This window comes from Nerophis ophidion, linkage group LG05, assembly GCF_033978795.1.
Source record: "Nerophis ophidion isolate RoL-2023_Sa linkage group LG05, RoL_Noph_v1.0, whole genome shotgun sequence".
In the NCBI taxonomy this organism is placed as follows: Eukaryota; Metazoa; Chordata; class Actinopteri; order Syngnathiformes; family Syngnathidae; genus Nerophis; species Nerophis ophidion.
The window spans coordinates 42,428,393-42,449,777 of record NC_084615.1 but is presented as its reverse complement, the minus strand read 5'-3'; the positions used below and the strand labels follow the sequence as shown (position 1 = coordinate 42,449,777).

Genomic DNA, 21,385 nt, shown 5'->3' with positions numbered 1-21,385 from the left:
CGCCCACACACTCCAGCACTGTCCCACCCACAACGTGTCGGACGGTCACCTTGGCAACAGCAGCGGGGGCGACGTGGTCAGGAGCCTGCTGGTGCGATCTGAGGAATACCTGTCCCACGCTGTAAGTGTCACCTGCTGGAAATTAGGTTAGCACATATGAGAAGGAGGATTGTTGCAAATTGCCACCATGCACACTTCCTGACACCCAAAACTGTTTGGGTGTTTTAGCTCAGAGGAACAGACGGGATTGGGCAGGAAAAAGCTTCTGTTTGATATCCGAACCCGACGTCCTGAGCCTCGCTAACCGCGAAGGGCGTCCCTCCCTCACGTCCCCTCAATAGAGGGTCTTCTCGGTCGGCCTGGAAGTCATTAGCCTATTTTTACCCCAGCCGGAACCTTTGAAGGAACCTCAAGTTCACTCGTTGGGAATGTTAGTCTTTCTTCAGGGTGGAAAAGTGATAGCTTAGCTGCCAAGTGAGATTCAGTGTCTCCTGTGCTGCACATTTTTGGGTTTTGCCCGTCCTCATTTTTGGTCAAACGCAATTGATGGAAGAAATCCTCAAGAGTTTTCCTGAAAACCAAAATGGTTTCTTGCTTTGAAATGGCGTCAATTCAATGTGTTGTGAATACATTTTAACATGGCTGCCATATGCAAAGCATTGAGGAAAGTACTTGGGAAGGTTATTAAAACTCAATCTACCAAGAAGACCTTTGACTTAATTCCATAATCCTCTGAATATTCAGCTAAAACGCAGACACAAAAAACCACCAACCGAACATGGCGAAATTACGCACATTTAGTCCTATCTACTGTACTTGTATCACATACTTAGACTGAGACAAACTTTATTGATCCACTAGGGAACTTGTTCCACACAGTAGCTCAGTTACAAAGGATGGAAAGGATAATGCAGGTATCAAGTAGACCTGGGGTCTCAAACTCTATTTACCTGGGGGCCACCGGATGCAGAGTCTGGGTGAATCTGGGCCGCAAGAAAATATTTCTTAAAAAAAATGTTGCATACTCCTCAGCATGTCTAGATGTATAATGACGTTTCAAATTGTATTCCTTGTGCATTTCAACATTCTCTGTGCAAATAAGACACATCGGGGTGCCGCTGTGCTCATCAAAGAAATATTGCATCTCCCACTTTTCCTGGAATCACTAACCTTTCTCTTCACTGCAGGCTTTGAAAAAGACATGTTTGATGTTGTGGACTATATTTGTATGTAGCCGACGCACGGAGAATATTTTTTTTCCCGAAATGTGTATCGTTCCGCTTTTCCTCCCTGAAGCAACACGGTGGTCGGCGGATAATAGCCGGGAAAGTACCGGGATAGTGAGCGCAAAAAAAGTGACGGCTCCCGAAGTGTTATCTGGCGTCATATAGAAATATATGTAGTGTTCATTGTGTGAGGCGGTGCAAATTAAAATAAATAAAAAAAAAACAAATAACAGTTTCAATTGGTCCAGGTTATCGGGGACTGTTAGTACTGACGGACATGTGTTGCGGTGTGACTGCAGCCAGGGACGTAAGAAAACCCTCGTCTCCATGGCAACGTCTCTGCCGCTTTCACTCATTTGCCGCTTTTCCACTAACGCAGAGGTAGGCAACCCAGAACGTTGAAAGAGCCATTTTGGACCCAAATAACACAAGACTGTCAAGTGCCATTCATATAAAACTTGCGGGCCGCACTAATGTTAAACTTTCATATTAAGGTGGGGGCCGCAAAATAACGTCATGCGGGCCTCTGTCTCAGACCCCTGAAGTAGACTAATAATGTACCGTAGGAGCAATATAAAATATAACATATAGGTAATATTTACATATTTTTTATAGTATATGATATATACTGATATATTATTGTACTATATTATTTTGTTATTTAATATGTATAATACATGCATTGTATAGCAAATCCCAATTACCATGTACAATATTACAGTATATGTAACAGCTGAAGGAAAAAAAGGGCAGCATAAAATAAAGAGTAGATCCAGCAGAAAATCTACATTATAAACAAAGAGAGGTAGCTAAAATAGAAGCAGTCAGGTAATAGACAGACATCATCTATTGCTGTATGGGGAGTGATTATACAGCTGGATGGCGTGCGGATTGAAGGAGTTCTTGAATTGCACACTCTGGCAAGTATGAGCTCCGCTGTCCCTCAGTTGTCTGGTGGAGTGGGTGGGCAGGATTGTCCATGATGGGCAGCAGTTTGTCCAGTGTCCTCCTGTCCCTCACTGACACGAACGCCTCCAACTGCGTGCCAATAGTTTGTCCGACTTTCCGGATCAGTTTGTCAGTCCCTTTTGCTGGTGCTGCTGCCCCAACAAACCACTGCAAAGTACAGGGCACTGGCCACAACAGACTGATAATATATCTCCAACAGCTCGCTGCACACATTAAAGGAACTAAGCTTCCACTTGTGATGAGAAGCGTCACTTTCCTCCTGCATTTTGCAACGACTAATTTTTACCATGTTGTTCCCGTAAATTCAATGTCACTGAGTAGAGGTTCAGACTTTGGGCAGTTTAACAAAAACGTTGTGTTTTCCTTTCGCCTTCTCTTCTCCGCACCACTGGGGCAGTGTTTTTCAACCTTTTTTGAGCCAAGGCACATTTTTTTCAATAAAAAAATGTGTAGGCACACCACCAACAGAAGTCATTCATTAAAAAGTGAAACTCAGTAAAATAGAAAAAGTCATTGTCGCAATTGTTGGATATGACTTTAAACCATAACCAAGCATGCATCACTATAGCTCTTGTCTCAAAGTAGGTGTACTTTCACGACCTGTTACATCACGCCATAACTTATTTTGAGTTGAGGTGTTTTCCTGTGTGTTGTGTTTTAGTTCTTGTCTTGTGCTCCTATTTTGGTGGCTTATCCTGTTTTGTTGGTATTTTCCTTTTGGAGTTTCATGTCCTCCTTTGAGCGCTATTCCCCGCACTTGCTTAGTTTTAGCAATCAAAAATATTTAAGTTATTTTTATCCTTCTTTGTGTGGACAATGTAGATTGTCATGTCATGTACGGATGTACTTTGTGGACGCCATCTTTGCTCCACACGCTGTAAGTCTTTGCTGTCGTCCAGCATTCTGTTTTTGTTTACTTTGCAGCCAGTTCAGTTTTAGTTTCGTTTTGCATAGCCATCCCTAAGCTTCAATGCCTTTTCTTAGGGGCACTCACCCTTTGTCTACTTTTGGTTTAAGCATTAGACACATTTTTACCTTCACACTGCCTCCCGCTGTTGCCTGCATATTGTGATCACGACAAACCATCTTCGTCCCACACGACGTGTTCCAGACATCTACAAAGCAATTAGCTACCGGCTGCCACCTACTGACATTGAGGAGAATAACATAATTACTCTTTCGACACTCAACAACGGCACATTATTTGCGCATTATACTGTAATTACTGGTTTGCTAAAAATATTTTAACCCAAATAGGTGAAACTGCATAATCTCTCACGGCACGAGTACGCCGCGGCACAGTGGTTGAAATACACTGCACTGGCGTAACTGCGCTTCATCTTAAAAAAAACCTCTCATAACAGCACAAACACGTTTGTTTTGGTCGGTCGATTTTCCTCTATAGTGGATTTTTTGGGGGGTCGGTTTCTTTTGTCTAAATTACACATCGCGTTAGAAAAGTAATGCAAAACACAACATCCACTACAAAGGATGCTAATTGTCAGGATGTTCTCACATTGAGGAAATAACAGCCTCTCTTTTAATTAACACTATTTTTAGCTTTGGCTAATTAAATACCCTTTAATCTAGTTAGGTTAAAAACTTTTAGTGTGGAGCATGGCCGGCTCTACGCAGGGGCAAAAGGGGGCAGAGCCCCCTTAAACAAATGTCTTGCCCCCTCAAATTAAAATTTGAGAAAGCAAATTTGAATAAACTCACAAAATTACTACATTACAAGTTGACAAAATTATCTGCACTTGCGGAAAAATCCGCCGAGAAAGGGACACACACGATATAGTAGTGTCGGTTTCCCTCTCATCCCTCCCTCCGCTGTGCGTGTATTCACCATTCCACAGGCTGCGCAGCAGACACACACCCGCACACACACCTCAGCCCTCAGTAAACATCCAATCACTGTTGCAGTATGAAAGTAAAAGAAAAGGAAAAGTTGTCTACATTTATCATATACTTGTTAAGATGGGTGTATTTGTGTAGTCTTATCTGTCATAAACACGTTTATCGTCGCGGACTTTTGGTGCTGCGGAGTTCCCTTTTTTTTTTTTTTTTTTTTACAACTTGACGAGAGCAGTGACAGCGGAGGCTCTGAGCAGCAGTGGTTTGGAAGGCAGAGAGCCTCCACTGTCCCTGTAACAAGCTACAAGTCATTTATGATGCTGTTAATGACGGTAAAAATTAAACATAAGGTATATATCCTGCTTAGCAGTCCTCCTCTGCTGTCCTCTGTTCAGAGCGGAGTCCCTAGCAACGGCCCGTTTTACTTAGCAACGGTCTGGCAATCGACTGCTGGAATTCTTTTTCTGTTGTTTTTCTTGTAATTCTACATAGTCAACCTTTAATGTTTCAATCTACATTTTGCAATAAACAAATTATAAGTTTCATCTGATATGACCAAGACACCTAAAAACAAAAACACTGCCGTTTTCATCAATTTACAAGCAAGTGGGCAGCACACATACATTAGAGTGAATGAATTTTGTGCCCAGATGAGTGCCCACGTCCACTGCATGTGACAAACTGAAGACAAGTGACCTGTGTCTGACAGACCTCTACGTAAAGCCCCGCCCCAGGCTGTAGTCCTGTACTGTTGTTGTTTTTCTCCATGTAATCACAGCGGGTTTTTTCTGTTGTTGTTCAAGCTTACTTATTTTCTGCTCCAGCTTCCAGCAGCTCACAAAGAGAAAGTTAATGCTCTGTAATGCATCCATTTTTCAGAACATTTAAAAAGTCTAGTCCTGCTCCTGCATGTAGTAGTAGCAATGACAGTTTGAGATTCTTTGTTATCATTATTCATCAGACTACCTTTCAGTTTTGTAAATATGGACTGTAGTTTGTGAATTCCTACTTTGGGTCAAAATTTATTTGAAAGTTAGGCCATCCAGTTAGGATAAATGTTATGTTGTTGGTTGATAAAATCTGGATGAAGGATGTTTTATTTTATTTTATTCATTTATTTTTCAGTTTCCCCCCCCTGAGGGATTTCCACCCTATTGTGGTCAAGGGGTTTGCGTGCCTCAGTGACCGTAAGAGCTATACCAGCAGGAGCTTAGTCTTCAGGTGGGACACCCAAGTTGGACAGGTCTGAAGGTAGAGGCCTGACAAAGTGCTATCCACTACTCCAGGTTGGGGTTGGACACATAGCTAAAGACCCATTTCAATGAAGAAAGCTTCGTTACTATAAGCACAGAAAAAAAAGTGCTGGAACATGATGTGTACACATGATGCCCCCTTCACATTTCTGACTGCCCCCTCATATAAGCATGCCTAGAACCGCTCCTGGTGTGGAGGGATTTAATCTTGTCTGGGTCTATTGCATCCCACCCGGAACATTTGAGCACTTGTCGTGTTGTGACATTAGTCTTCTTCCCCAGGCTGGAAAAGTAACAGGATGGGAAGAATCAAGGCTGCCAAGTGTCCAAAATGTCTCATGCAGGATTTTGGTTTTGTGCCGCAGCTATTTGGGTCAACCCCATAGGGGCGCCGCCGTCACCTCAGATACCCCGCAGTCGCCGGTTGGTGTTTGGGCAAGCGTGGCGGGGTTTGATGCCGCGTAAATAACGACGGCGGAAAAAGAAGCAAACAAACAGAGCTTGAGTCGGAGGCACAGGGCTTCTATTTTTAGGATGTTCCTTGAGGTTTTCCTTCGGCTTGCTCGCTATTCCGCACGCGCCAGGTGGAAAATAACACGCGAGACGTCTCAATAGATCAGAAAGAGACAAACTTCCTGATGTGTCTTTTTTGTTCTTTGCAGAAAGAAGTCTACATGATCGCCGCCGGAGTCATCGGGAGCATCTTTCTAGTCTGCACCATCATCATGTTCCTGGGAGTCAAAGAGAAGGACGGTGAGACTTGATGTGCTATTCCACCCCAGTCCTGTAGGTGGGGTGAATACTCCCAAGTGCTTGACTGCACCTATTTCGCTTCCCCATGCAAACAGTGAAAAAATACCTTCTTCCATCTTTCGCCTTTTCCGGACTCGCATTGAAATATGATGACTTCTTTCTTTGCTCCTTCGCCACCTCACTGCAAAGTTGGGTGTGATTATAACATTTAGTTTGTTTGTCTTTCTGATAAGCAAACAACTATTCGGCCATCAAAACATGGTCCCTTTATGCACCTGATGGTATTATTTTTAAAATGCTTATAATTGTGGGGACGGCACAAATACAGTACTACTACAACCTTAAGCCAAACGGATGAAATCACCAGACTTGGAGGACGTTCATTCAGTTGTCGGACTTTGTTGAAAAAAAGATAACAAACATGACACAATACTCGGGTCATTTCAAATGGCAAATTTCTGGCTTTAAGGAACACTAAAATAAATCTAGAAAATAAATTGTGGTATTCAGTAACATTTTTATTCTCAGATCAAGCAGAGTGAAAAAGAGATGGTGTCTTGAAAAAACAAACAAACAAAAAACATACCACTAGTACTTTGTTGCACCACCTCTGGGTTTTATAACAGCTACTGTAGTTGTCTCTGAGGCTTGGACTTAACGAGTGACAAACGATACTCTTCATCAGTCTTGCTCCAACTTTCTCTGATTGCTGTTGTCAGATCAGCTTTGCAGGTTGGATGCTTTCATGGACCATTTTCCTATTTTTCACCACCCATTTTCAATTGGATTAAGGATCCATAATACGTGTATCTTTCTTTAAGGAACAATTTTGCAGTTTTTGCTCCGTTGCAAGATGCAATGTCATCCTGAGAAATGGATTGACGGAATAAGAAAAGAGTCCAAAATGTTCATGTTTGTCTTGTATTTTAACTGCATCTAACAGATTTGCCAACTGTATTTTTTGTCATGCTCTCAAGTTTGCTGACAATTAAGCGCTCGATTCTATTTTACTCTACCTTGCCCAATGGATATTCATGATTCATCACAGGGTATGACTTTCATGCAGTCTTCCATAGTCCACGAGTGCTTTTCCTTAGCCCATTGGAACCTTGTTTTTTTTCTGTTTAGCTGTTAATGACGGCTTTTGTTTAGGTTTTCTGTATTTAAATCCTACTTCCTTTAGGCGGGTTCTCACAGTTTGGTCCCAGACGGTGACTCCAGTTTCCGCCTACTTGTTCTTCATTTGTTTCACTGTGCATTTCCGGTTTTCAAGACATACTGCTTTTAGGTTTCTGTCTTGACGCTTTGATGTTGTCTTTGGTCTACTAGTATGCTTGCCTTTTCAAACTTCCCATGCTGTTTGTACTTGGCCCAGATTTTACACACAGCTGAATGTGGACAATCCACATCTTTTGCATCACTAAGTGATGATTTACCTTCTGGAAGAAGTTTAATAATCCTCTCCTTTTTTTTAATGATTCATGTCAATCCACTTGATGCAACAGCTGTCCAAGGTGTGTACACTGCTTTTTAACTGCAGACTAATAAACAAATGTAATCTGATGCAGGTGTTATCTTTGGAAATTAAAACATTTACAGCGTGAGTCCATAATTTGTTTGACTCAGAATTAAGCATTTATTTTCACTTTGGTTGATCTAAAAATGAAACTCTCACCACAATTTATATTCTTGATTTATTGTAGTGTTCCTTAAAGCCAGAGAGTTGACATTTGAAGTGACTATATGTTGTGTCATGTCTGTTATCTGCTTATCAAACAACTGAAGGAACATCTTCCAAGTATGGTGATTCCATGCCGCCAGCGGTTGTACTAGTCCTGCAGACCTTCCTAGTTTAGCTACTTTCCATTAATGGAAACATTACAGAAAATTGTTAGCTTCAAGTTGGATTGTTCAACAAATAGGAGGAAATGTTCTTGATTGGGCAGCACTGTGGCACAGGGGTTAGTGCATGTGCCTCACAATACGAAGGTCCTGAGTTCAATCCCGGCTTCGGGATCTTTCTGTGTGGCGTTTGCATGTTCTCCCCGTGACTGCGTGGGTTCCACCCCCGGGCAATCCGGCTTCCTCCCACCTCCAAAAACATGCACCTGGGGATAGGTACTCTTGTCTTGCTCTGTGTATTGTGCAGTATTTGTATAGTGTTTTGTATATTGTACAGGATTGCTATTATTTTTATTGAATCGTAGTCTGTTTTTTTTCAATTCTTAGTTTTGTCTTTATTACCTCTTGTGTAATGTATTTTTATCCCATATTTGTTCCCACTACCGCACCTTAAATTGAAGTCCTTAATCTCGTTTTATGCAAATATAATGACAATAAAGTCCATTCTATTCTTCTATTCTAGGTTGATTGGCAACACTAAATGGTCCCTAGTGTGTGAATGTGAGTGTGAATGTTGTCTGTCTATCTGTGTTGGCCCTGTGATGAGGTGGCGACTTGTCCAGGGTGTACCCTGCCTTCCGCCTGATTGTAGCTGAGATAGGCACCAGCACCCCCCGCGACCCCAAAAGGGACAAGCGGTAGAAAATGGATGGATGGATGGATTTTCTTGATTTCTGGAGGGGGTTGATCAGCAGTCGGTGGTGGCCAGTGTTGAAGCATTTGAATGTTGTCACCTTGAAAGACACATCTGTTGTTTAGTTGGCGCCATTGTTCACGTCTACGTACTATTCTGTATGGACAAAAGTAATGGGACAGACTTCTTTGTGCCCCTAATTTTAAGACATTGTGGACAAAGGTATGCAGACAGCAAGGTCCATAAAGGCTTTGCTTGGAAGAACCCCAGTGCATCCTCTGCTGTTTGATCCATCATTTCCAAAAGGTAATGTCTGTTTCTTGATGTCATTCCAGATTTGTACACCTCAAATACAGAAAAACAGATTCCGTTCCACCAGGGCTTTATCATGGTGATGAGACACGGGCCCTACCTGATCCTGACGGCAGCCTTCCTCTTCATCCTGGTGGCCATCCAGGTAAGCGGAGCACATCAAACGGACATTTACCAAGTCAGCAGATCAATGAGAGAGGAGCACTTTAGTGCAAGTCCAGGCAGTCACATGGCTACACGGCTTCGATTTCACCATCATTGTCTCCCGCGTCCTGAATGTGTCGTCTCTGTGCAGCTGGTGCAGAACAACTTTGTCCTCTTCTGCACCTACGCCGCCGACCTGAGAGAGCACTTCCACTACATCGTGCTGACCATCCTGGTGAGCTGACAGCTTCTGTCAGGTTATTCATTGAACCTCGGCACAGGTTTAACATCCCCCCACCAAAAAAAAAAAAGAAAAAAAGAATAACAAAATACTCTTGGGCGCCCTTGGTTTACAAATAGTGATATTGTATAACTATATTTGTAACCCCTGGCAGAGTTTGTGAGTTCTGGACTGCCGCTGTTAAATATGTTACATGAACCAGAATCATTACATTATTCCTGACCTAATCCTAAATCTTGAATCAATAGGGTGTAAAGTGCCTTCTCAATCTGGAGACGTAACTCAAAAATAATATACAACAAAATTAATCTCTTAGTGGTAACTTGTCTGTTTTATAGCCAATCTTAAAGTTGATTCTTTTGTATCCGAGTTTTTTTTAAGTTATTGTTTTTTGTATCATATGGTTATTTATCTTATAGTTGTTATTTATTTATCTTATTGTTGTTATTTATCTTGTAGTTGTTGCTTGTCTATCTCATTAGCAATCATATAGTTGTTTACATTTATCTTTTTTGCCTTATAGTTATTGCATCTTATATTTGCTACTTTGATTTGAAAAGACTTTAAAAAATCGCGCACACAAACAGAAATGTACTATATATATATATACATATATATATACATATATATATATATATATATATATATATATATATATATATATATATATATATATATATATATATATATATATATACATACATACAAACAAACAGTGTAGGCCAAAAGTTTTTACACACCTTCTCCTCATTCTATGGGTTTTCTTTATTTTCATGACTCTTTACATTGTAGATTGTCACTGAAGGCATCAAAACTATGAATGAACACATGTGGAGTTATGTACTTAACAAAATAAGGTGAAATAACTGAAAACATGTTTTGTATTGTAGTTTCTTTAAAATAGCCACCCTTTGCAATGATTACTTTTTTTGCACATGCTTGGCATTCACTCGATGAGCTTCAAGAGGTAGTCACCTGAAAGGGTTTTCACTTCACAGGTGTGCGCCTAACATTTCTACTACCCTGCTAGCATGTCAGCAGACTGGGGTAGATCCTGCTGTAATCCTATGTCTTGAATGAATACAGAATCGTTTTGAATCGAAAAAATATCGTTTTTGAATCAAGAATCGTGTTGAATTGAAATAAATCGATTTATAATCGAATCGCGACCCCAAGAATCGATATCGAATCGAATCGTGGGACACCCAAAGATTCGCAGCCCTAAATATATATATATATATATATATATATATATATATATATATATATATATATATATATATATATATGTGTGTATATATACACACATATATATATATATATATATATACACACACATATATATATATACACATGTGTATATATACACATATATACATATATACATTTTATATATATATATACATATATATATACAAATATATACATATATATATATACATATATACATACATATATATGTATGTATATACGTATATATATATAAATATATGTATGTATACATATATATATAAATATATATGTATGTATATATATATATATATATATATATATAGTGGTGACCATTTATAGTTGCTACTTTTATATATTAGAGTTGTTACTTTTTTATCTTACACTTATTTATATACATAATAGTTTTTACTTTTGCATCTTATAGTTTTTACTCGTCTCTTACAGTCGATTGTGTGGTTGTTCCTTATGTCTCTTATTGTTACTACACTGCAAATTATTTGCCACTTGCTTACCAAGATTAAACATTTTATTTTTAGAAATTTCCCCAGTTTTAAAAGCTATTTACAAAAATTTAGTCCTTGACTAATCTTACTATTAGAATGAATAATTATTTATTTCTATTGCAGTTTAAAAATGTAAAAAATTGAGAAAATAACTATTCTAATAAGGTATTTCGGGTTTTCCCCACAAAGAAAAGCTTGTCTAAACATGCTGCAACCTCTCAAGGATGCTTGATTTAGGGAATTGCAAGTTGTATTATGTTTGTTTCCATAATATGATACTTATCTCTATCTTAAAATTCCTGCTTATTTGTAAAAATACAAATCTTGATTTCGGAAAGACTTATGAAGTAAAAAAATTTGTCCATTCAGCTAGTTGATTTAACTGGTTTTTAGTATTTGTTTTTGTCAAATGTAGTCTTTTTATCCGTGCTCATTTTTGCAGTGTATATATATAGATTTTTTTTAATCAATTTTTTTTTAGTTCATACTGGTTTATATCTTCTTGTAGTTTATTGTGCTGCAGCATCATATATTAATGGCTCATAGATTGTAGTTGTATTTGAATAATTGATTGTTGTGTGTTTGTGAATCAGGTGTCTGCAGTGATCAGTATCCCGCTGTGGCAGTGGTTCCTGCAGAGGTTTGGCAAGAAGACAGCAGCTTTTTGTGGCATCACAGTAAGTATTCTGTTTTTGTGTTCTTTGTATTTTTCAAGCCAAGTTCAACTGTCCTTGCATACGAGTGGAAACACTACATCCTATTTCCTTGTAATTGCAGCTTCTATTTGACCTTTCACCTTGTCTTGTCTTCAGTGGATCATGCCCTTCACTATGATGCTGGTGTTCATCCCCAACGTGGTGGTGGCGTACATTGTGGCCGTGTCATCAGGACTCAGCGTGGCCGCCTCGCTCTTGCTGCCCTGGTCAGTCACTTCTTTTTAACCCTTGTCACCATCTTGGGTGCCAACTGATAATGGCAGTCACAATGATAATAAAGAGTTGACTTGACCTCAGGTCCATGCTGCCGGACGTGGTGGACGACTTCCGTCTGGCCAACCCGTACTGCAAAGGTCACGAGGCCATCTTCTACTCCTTCTACGTATTCTTCACCAAGTTTGCAGCCGCCATCTCCCTGGGCGTGTCCACGCTGTGCTTGGAGTAAGTCACAAACTTTATTGACAAATGCATTGGAGATACACTATATTGCCAAAAATATTTGGCCACCCATCCTAATGATGAGAATCAGGTGTCCTAATCACTTGGCCCGGCCACAGGTGTATAAAATCAAGCACTTAGAAGGCATGGAGACTGTTTCTACAAACGTGTGAAAAAATGGGCTGCGCTCAGGAGCTCAGTGATTTCCAGCGTGGAACTGTCATTGGATGCCACCTGTGGGACCAATCCAGTCGTGAAATTTCCTCGGTCCTAAATATTCCAAAGTCAACTGTCGATTTTATTATAAGAAAATGACAGAGTTTGGGAACAACAGCAACTCAGACATCAAGTGGTAGGCCATTTAAACGAACAGAGAGGGGTCAGCGGATGCTGAGGCGCATAGTGCAGAGACTTTCTGCACGGTCAGTTGCTACAGAGCTCCTAACTTCATGTGACCTTCCAATTAGCCCACATACAGTACGCAGGGAGCTTGCAGCTGTATCTAAGCCATACATCATCAAGACCAATGCAAAGCTTTGGATACAGTGGTGTAAAGCATGTTGCCATTGGACTCTAGAGCAGTGGAGACGCGTTCTCTGGAGTGATGAATCACGCTTTTCCATCTGGCAATCTGATGGACAAGTGTGGGTTTGGAGGTTGCCAGGAGAATGCTACATTTTGGACTGCATTGTGCCGAGTGTGAAATTTGGTGGAGGAGGAACTATGGTGTGGGGTTGTTTTTCAGGAGTTAGGCTTGGCCTCTTAGTTCCAGTGAAAGGAACTTTGAATGCTCCAGGATAACAAAATATTTTGGACAATTCCATGCTCCCAACCTTGTGGGAACAGTTTGGAGCGGGCCCCTTCCTCTTCCAATATGACGGTGCACAAAGCAAGGTCCATAAAGACATGGATGTGTGAATGAACTTGACTAGCCTGAACCCGATAGAACACCTTTGGGATGAATTAGAACGGAGACTGAGAGCCAGGCCTTCTCCACCAACATCAGTGTGTGACCTCACCAATGCGCTGTTGGAAGAATGGTGTAAAATTCCTATAAACACACTCCGCAACCTTGTGGACAGCCTTCCCAGAAGAGTTGAAGCTGTAATTAGCTGCAAAAGGTGGACCGACATCATGTTGAACCCTACGGGTTGGGTTCAACATGGGATGGCACTTCAAGTTCATATGTGAGCCAAGGCAGGTGGCCAAATACATTTGGCAATATAGTGTGATTACACGGTTGTCTGTTTTACTTGCGCCTGAGTGGTACAGTTCCACTCCAGGCCTGCAGGGGGCAGTAATTCACACGCCTGATCTGGTGTGTAACTCCCCAACTTGGTCGTAATGCAAGCATATTTTGAGCTAGTCTTTAAAGGCCTACTGAAACCCACTACTACCGACCACGCAGTCTGATAGTTTATATAGCAATGATGAAATATTAACATTGCAACACATGCCAATACGGCCTTTTTAGTTTACTAAATTGCAATTTTCACACTACCGCGGAGTTTCTTGTTGAAAACGTCGCGGAATGATGACGCGTGCACGTGACGTCACGGACTGTAGAGGACATATTAGCGCAGCACCATTTGCGGCTAAAAGTCATCTCTTTTCATCGCGCAACTACAAAGTATTCTGGACATCTGTGTTGCTGAATCTTTTGCAATTTGTTCAATTAATAATTAGAGAAGTCAAAGTAGAAAGATGGAGTTGGGAAGCTTTAGCCTTTAGCCACACAAACACACGGTGTTTCCTTGTTTAAAATTCCCGGAGGTGAAGCTTTACTATGGATCAGAGCGGTCAAGCGAACATGGATCCCGACTACATGTCAACTGGCAGGTTTCGGTGAGAAAATTGTGGTAAAAAGTCGCCTCTTACCGGAGATCAGCTGAGCTTGCGCCGTCCATGCAGCTGCCGTCGACTTCCCTCAGAGACTGGCGTCAAGACACCCGTGGACACACCCCTCCGACTATCAGGTACTATTTAATCTCACTAAAACACTAGCAACACAATAGAAAGATAAGGGATTTCCCAGAATTATCTTAGTAAATGTGTCTAAAAACATCGGAATCTGTCCCAATGCAATCACCTTTTTTTTCCCTTTTTTTTTTTTCTAGTCCTTCGCTATCAATATCATCATCCACAAATCTTTCATCCTCGCTCAAATTAATGGGGAAATTGTCGTTTTCTCGGTCCGAATAGCTCTTGCTGCTGGAGGCTCCCATTAAAAACAATGTGAAAATGTGAGGAGCCCTCAACATGTGACGTCATCGTCTGCTACTTCCGGTAAAGGCAAGGCTTTTTTTATTAGCGACCAAAAGTTGCAAACTTTGTCGTGGATGTTCTCTACTAAATCCTTTCAGCAAAAATATGGCACTATCGCGAAATGATCAAGTATGACACATAGAATGGACCTGCTATCCCCGTTTAAATAAAAAATCTAATTTTAGTAGGCCTTTAAATTATTTCATTTGTGCTTTTTCAATACAGAGCTGCACTAAAATGTCAATGTTTTTAAAAATTTGATTGAGAAATTAATTGAATCAATGAAATTACAAATTTGGGCTTCACGGTGGCAGAGGGGTTAGTGCGTCTGCCTCACAATACGAAGGTGCTGCAGTCCTGGGTTCAATCCCAGGCTCGGGATATTTCTGTGTGGAGTTTGCATGTTCTCCCCGTGAATGCGTGGGTTCCCTCCGGGTACTCCGGCTTCCTCCCACTTCCAAAGACATGCACCTGGGGATAGGTTGATTGGCAACACTAAATGGGCCCTAGTGTGTGAATGTGAGTGTGAATGTTGTCTGTCTATCTGTGTTGGCCCTGCGATGAGGTGGTGACTTGTCCAGGGTGTACGCCGCCTTCCGCCCGGTTGTAGCTGAGATAAGCGCCAGCGCCCCCCGCGACCCAAAAAGGGAATAAGCGGTAGAAAATGGATTACAAATTCACGACGCATTTTGTTTTAGCTGGCCTGTAACTGAATTTGTTTTAGGTAATGACAATATCTTGGGGGGAACAACAGTGTTAAATATTAAAAAACAACAGTAGTCTTGTGTTGACGAACAAAAAAATAAAATAAAAAAACACTTAAAATGATCCTAAAAGTCGTACGGGTTGTTGTCAGTTTGCAAAAACTTCCATATGTTGTATTTTATTTGGTGCTTAAATGAGATGTGTGGCACAGATTCGCTGGTTACAACACAGGCGCCTGCAAGCAGCCGGCCCCGGTGGTTTACACCCTCAAACTGCTCATCGGTGGCGTCCCCGTGGCTTTTATCATCACGGGCCTATTGATCCTGCTCCTGTACCCCATCACGGAGCAGGTGCGACTGAGGAATAAACTCCACCTGGATGAGCTGCGGTAAATGACTCTTATTACTAATGATATCATTTTAGTGATAACAAATAATGATCATTATTGATGATATTCCTACAGGAAACAAAGCAGCAGCTCCAGAATAGGAGATGACCTGGGTTTGATGTGACAAAGTGGACCTATTCCAGTGCTGCCTGCTGGGAAATTTACTTCATTAGTGTATATTACACTGACAACATTTTTTTACTAAACATTTTTTGTTTTAATTCTCACATGTACTGTATATCATCCAGGCGTGAATAAGATAATTTATGCAAACGAATGTATATCAGGGTTTCCTTGCTGTGTTTAGCTCAACAACATTATTTATTTATGATGACACACTAAGAGGGGGGAGTGGGTTTTACAGCAGGCGTGTAAAGAAAGCAACAAGACATACTGTATATTTTTTTGATTTAAAGATAGTTGTACTCTCCTGCAGCGCCTGGAAGCTACACTACATCCATGTGTACTGCTCTCTAGTGGTAGGATGTGATATTACCCCCGAGAGTTTCCCTCCTTACTTCTGCTCAAAAAGGGACATTGGTGCAATTCAGAAGGTTTTTGTATTTTTAAAACATCAGAATATAGTTTGGACATCAGGAGATTTTGAGACAATCGTGAACGTGATAAACTTGGATGGAGTATTAGGATGAAACTTTTTTTTTTATCTGATGTCCCTGCAATAAATTCGTCCATCTTTAAATTGTTCTGTTTTTTGTTCCGTCTGTGTTAAATATATATTTTGGAGTGTGTTAATAAAGTGGAACCTAAAACAAAATATTTACGCAAAACAGCAAGCATCCCAGCAGGGCACTGCTGTTTTTACCAACTATGCTACAAAAGACAGTAGTCAAAAGATCCTCTATACAACATGAGCACTCTGCTGTTTTAAAAGACTTACTGCAAAGAAGAGTCAAAAGATTCCCTATTACAAGACCACTCTCGTATTTTTGAGGACCAAGGGCAAAGATCCTCTATTTGACAGGAGTGCTTCGCTATAGGACTTACACTTACAGCAAAAAAAAAAAAAAAAAAAACTGGTGACAGATCTTCTATGCAACAAGACCACTTTGACATATTTGACGGCAAATAGAAAAAAAATGCCATGCAAATATTTTCTATACAACAGGAACACTTTGTAGCTATTAAGGACTTGGTGCAACAACTCATTAAAATAGTGTCTATAAGTCAAGACCATTCTGCTATTTTTGAGCACCAACTACAAATAATGCTGGTCAAAGATCCGCTATATGACAGGTGTGTTATGCTGTTTTTGAGGATTTTCTATGTGAAAGCCTGGACTATTCTGCTACAAACCCCATTTCCATATGAGTTGGGAAATTGTGTTAGATGTAAATATAAACGGAATACAATGATTTGAAAATCATTTTCAACCCATATTCCATTGAATATGCTACAAAGACAACATATTTGATGTTCAAACTATTTTTTGGAAATAATCATTAACTTTTGAATTTGATGCCAGCAACACGTGACAAAGAAGTTGGAAAAGGTGGCAATAAATACTGATACATTTGAGGAATGCTCATCAAACACTTATTTAGAACATACCACAGGTGTGCAGGCTGATTGGGAACAGGTGGGTGCCATGATTGGGTATAAAAACAGCTTCCCCAAAAGTGCTCAGTCTTTCACAAGAAAGGATGGAGCGAGCTACACCCCTTTGTGCACAAATGCGTGAGCAAATAGTCAAACAGTTTAGGAACAACGTTTCTTAAAGTCCAATTGCAAGAAATTTAGGGATTTCAACATCTACGGTCCATAATATCATCAAAAGGTTCAGAGAATCTGGAGAAATCACTCCACGTAAGCGGCATGGCCGGAAACCAACATTGAATGACCGTGACCTCAGACGACACTATATCAAAAACCAACATCTAACTCTAAAGGATATCACCACATGGGCTCAGGAACACTTCAGAAAACCACTGTTACTAAATACAGTTCGTTGGGGGTCTTTATTTTTTCTCTTTCTTTTTTTTTTGTCATGAAATAGGGAGTTTTTTTGGGTTGGTGCACTAATTGTAAGTGTATCTTGGGTTTTCTATGTTGATTTAGTAAAAAAAAAAAAAAAAAAATTATAAAAAACGATTTTGCGGCCCAGTACCAATCGAGCCGCGGCCCGGTAGTTGGGGACCACTGCTTTATACAACAAGAGCGCTCTGCTGTTTTTCGGGAATCTGTTGCGAAAATGCTGTAAACTGAATTTGTCCGCCACTCTGATGTTGTGCCTTAATCTGAAGGATGAAATATGTGATGATAACTACAGAGCAGGACATTGAAATGAATGTGACAAAGGCGGCTCAGCCCAGAAAGACTAATACACTTCACCCATCCACCCATCCATCCATCCATCCATCCATCCATTTTCTACCGCTTGTCCCGTTCTGGGTCGCTGGAGCCTATGTCAGCTGCATTCGGGTGGAAGGCGTTGTACACCCTGGACAAGTCGCCACCTCATCGCAGGGCCAACACAGATAGACAGACAACATTCACACTCACATTCACACACTAGGGACCATTTAGTGTTTCCAATCAACCTATCCCCAGGTGCATGTCTTTGGAAGTTGGAGGAAGCCGGAGTACCCGGAGGGAACCCACGCAGTCACGGGGAGAACATGCAAACTCCACACAGAAAGATCTCGAGCCCGGGATTGAACTCAGGACTACTCAGGATCAGGTGTATTATGGGGCCCCATTGCAGGATTGATATCACTCAGTGTTAAAAGTCATGCAATAAAAGTATGTTTTTAAGAGAGATTTAAAAACAGGAAGAGAGGAGGCTTGTCCAACACTCAGAGGAAGGTCGTTCCAGCGCTTGGGAGCAGCAGCGGCGAAAGCTCTGTCACCGCTCAGCTTCAGCCTCGTGTCAGGGACCGTCAGTAGCAGCTGATCGGCTGATCTTAAGGTTCGGGTGGGGCAGTAAGGCTGAAGGAAGTCGGAGAGATATGTTGGCACGAGGTTGTTTAGACATTTAAAAACAAAATATAAGGAGTTTAAAATTGATTCGATAACGCACAGGGAGCCAGTGAAGGGACGCTAATATAGGGGTGATGTGCTCACGTCTGCGGGTCTGTTAGCAGACGAGCAGCAGAGTTCTGCACGAGCTGCAGGCGGGACAGGGAGGCCTGACTAATGCCTACATACAGGGCATTGCAGTAGTCTAAACGATTCAAGATAAAGGCGCGGATTAATTTCTCGAGATCATGTCCTGACAGAAGCGGTTTCACTTTCGCTATTTGGCGCAATTGATAAAAGCTTTTTTGAACGACGCTACGGATTTTTTTTTCCCTCGAATTTAAAATCTGGGTCGAACTTTACACCCAGGTTTGTGACACAGTCGCTGAGATACGGGGTCAGAGTCCCGAGGTCAACGTTGGGGGAGGGAGAGCGACTTGGACCGAACAACATAACTTCTGTTTTGTCTTCATTTAGGCTCAGGAAGTTAGCTGAAAGTATGGCTTTGATGTCGTGCAGGCAGTCAATGAGACGTTGAACCGTGTTATTTTGTGCCATGGGAAAATAGATCTGGCAATCATCGGCACAAAAATGAAATGCAATACCGTACTTCCTAAAAATAGAATCAAGGGGGAAAAGGTAAAGCGCAAATAAGATTGGGGCAACGATTGAGTCCTGGGGGACCCCATGTGGTAGAGGAGCTGTGGGAGACATAAAACTGTCTATTTTTTACAAAAAGACTCCTTTAGGTTAGGTACGACCGGAACCAGTTGAGGGCGGCGCCCTTAATACCCACCCAGTTCTCAAGACGAGTGATTAAGGTGGCGTGGTCGACGGTGTCGAACGCAGCAGACAGATCTAAAAGCACCAGGACAACATATTTACCAGTATCAGATAACAGGAGGATATCGTCAAAAACTTTTAGAAGCGCTTAAATATATACTTTTACAATCTTTCATTCAAGCAGTACCTACAAGAAGACGTTAGGGGGCAATGTAGTGCTGCCAACACTCTCCTGCTTCCTCTCCTTTGTCCTTAAAGGATGAGTAGTTTTAATTTTTTCATTCGTTTGATTTAATGATTTTTGACCAATTGTTTTTAAAAGTTCTGAGCCGTATTACCTTCCGAATTTGAATTTTGGATGTCAAGTTTTGTTTTCACGGCTGCTCTGTTTTACAAAGACACACATACAAATTTTAGCTAAAGCTGCTTTATTGGCAAAATATGCAAATGACCTCCGGGTTGTGAGGCAGCATTTTGCAAGCCTCTACATTGTCCTGGGAGGTCTGTGAAGACGCTACGTGGAGGCCTCCGCCGTCACCATGTTGGGGATTTGGCTGGGGGCCGGACTGGAAGGGCAGGAGGTCTCGGGGGTGCGCAAGGTGGATTTACGCTTGCCGTTGCGAATCGTGAGCTCCTCTTTGGATTTGAACGTCAGAGGTACGAAACCGTCTGCGTCCGCCACCAGGACGATCCACAGGGGGCCTAAAAAAACAAAAGATGGAGGCAGTTGCTGAGCCTGTTGCTGACGTGCGTTAATACGCTTAGCACATCTTAGCTGTTAATCACTTCCAATTATAGCCGCAGCGTGACGACAACACGGTCATCTCATGCTCAACAAAGCAGCAAAATCAAACTGACAATGTGCAAACGCACCGTGCACCATCTCCACGATGCTGAGGTTGAAGAGCTGCTGCAAGGCTGAAAGACTCAACTTGCCGTCGCACAGCAGCACCGGCCGCCGCTCGTCGATGAACACGTTCTCCGACAGCTGCTTCTGCAAAGGACGCAACAAAATGAACAATACATTAGAGTCCAGCAGACACTACTTCCTGGAACACAATGTTAGCGAGCAGCCACTTGTTGTTAGGCAGAGTTTGCATGGGCTTAATTGTAGCTGCCTCACAGGCTAATAAGAAAAAAATTACATATGCTTGCCACACCCACCAGGCTTTTTGTATGACATCATAGTCTGACAACAAATGTCTATCTGTGTTGGCCCTGTGATGAGGTGGCGACTTGTCCAGGGTGTACCCCGCCTTCCGCCCGATTGTAGCTGAGATAGGCGCCAGCGCCCCCCGCGACCCCGAAAGGGAATAAGCGGTAGAAAATGGATGGATAATAGTCTGACAGCACAAGAACCCAAACTAAACAATTGACCACAATGTAACCAATGGGGCATCAATCACTACGTTTCCATGCACTAAAATAGTCTGATTTCTCAAATAGTTTTTTTTTTTTTGTATTTTCACACCTACGTGCAAGTCCCAGTGTCCATGCACTCTCTCTAATGCGACTGTTGGTTATACGCAGTGTGCCTCCTGTACACAAGGGGGCGCTTAATTTATTTTATCGCGGATAAATACGTTGCTTTTACGGTTGACCTATGACGTCACACCAAATCAAGATATCTCTCCCGCTAAAGCACAGTTCTTGTTGTGCTTGATGTCCGCTGCAATATTGGCACAGATGACAAATATTACGTCTCTAATGGCTATGCTGATGCTAAATAGCAGAGAGCATCAAGAAATTATCTTCATGGAAAGCACCTTCGTTTGAGGTGCTTTCTATGAAGTCTGCCACACCGCTCCCTCTGTGCCTGTCTGTTATCTACCGCCCCCCACGGCCCTATTCGGACTTTATTAGTGAATTCTCAGAGTTTGTTGCTGATCTAGTGACGCACGCCAATAATATAATTATAATGGGGGACTTTAATATCCATATGAATACCCCATTGGACCCACCGTGCGTGGCGCTCCAGACTATAATTGATAGCTGTGGTCTTACACAAATAATAAATGAACCGACGCATCGCAGCGGTAATACGATAGACCTAGTGCTTGTCAGAGGTATCACCGTTTCCAAAGTTATGA

At 41.5% G+C, this 21,385-nt stretch overlaps 2 protein-coding genes across 11 annotated transcripts in view; one reads left to right on the top strand and one right to left on the bottom strand.

Annotated features, from left to right (window-relative positions):
- mfsd2b (MFSD2 lysolipid transporter B, sphingolipid) overlaps nt 1–16,236 on the top strand; it is a 72,842-nt gene extending 56,606 nt beyond the window's left edge. For all 3 annotated transcript variants that reach the window (XM_061900997.1, XM_061900996.1, XM_061900998.1), the window contains 9 exons: nt 1–121; nt 5,965–6,055; nt 8,927–9,048; nt 9,199–9,282; nt 11,618–11,701; nt 11,837–11,946; nt 12,038–12,181; nt 15,360–15,536; nt 15,612–16,236. The exon at nt 1–121 is cut by the window's left edge and continues 64 nt beyond it. In XM_061900997.1, coding sequence (XP_061756981.1) covers nt 1–121; nt 5,965–6,055; nt 8,927–9,048; nt 9,199–9,282; nt 11,618–11,701; nt 11,837–11,946; nt 12,038–12,181; nt 15,360–15,536; nt 15,612–15,660 — 982 coding nt within the window. In that variant the 3' untranslated portion in view covers nt 15,661–16,236. The remainder of the gene's footprint in view (nt 122–5,964; nt 6,056–8,926; nt 9,049–9,198; nt 9,283–11,617; nt 11,702–11,836; nt 11,947–12,037; nt 12,182–15,359; nt 15,537–15,611) is intronic.
- Nucleotides 16,237–19,702: 3,466 nt separating this feature from the next.
- The window catches only part of wdcp (WD repeat and coiled coil containing), a 30,363-nt gene continuing 28,680 nt past the window's right edge, over nt 19,703–21,385 (bottom strand). For all 8 annotated transcript variants that reach the window (XM_061900985.1, XM_061900993.1, XM_061900986.1 and 5 more), the window contains 2 exons: nt 20,169–20,289; nt 19,703–19,997 (listed from right to left, as the gene is read on the bottom strand). In XM_061900985.1, the coding sequence (XP_061756969.1) occupies nt 19,810–19,997; nt 20,169–20,289 (309 nt within the window). In that variant the 3' untranslated portion in view covers nt 19,703–19,809. The remainder of the gene's footprint in view (nt 19,998–20,168; nt 20,290–21,385) is intronic.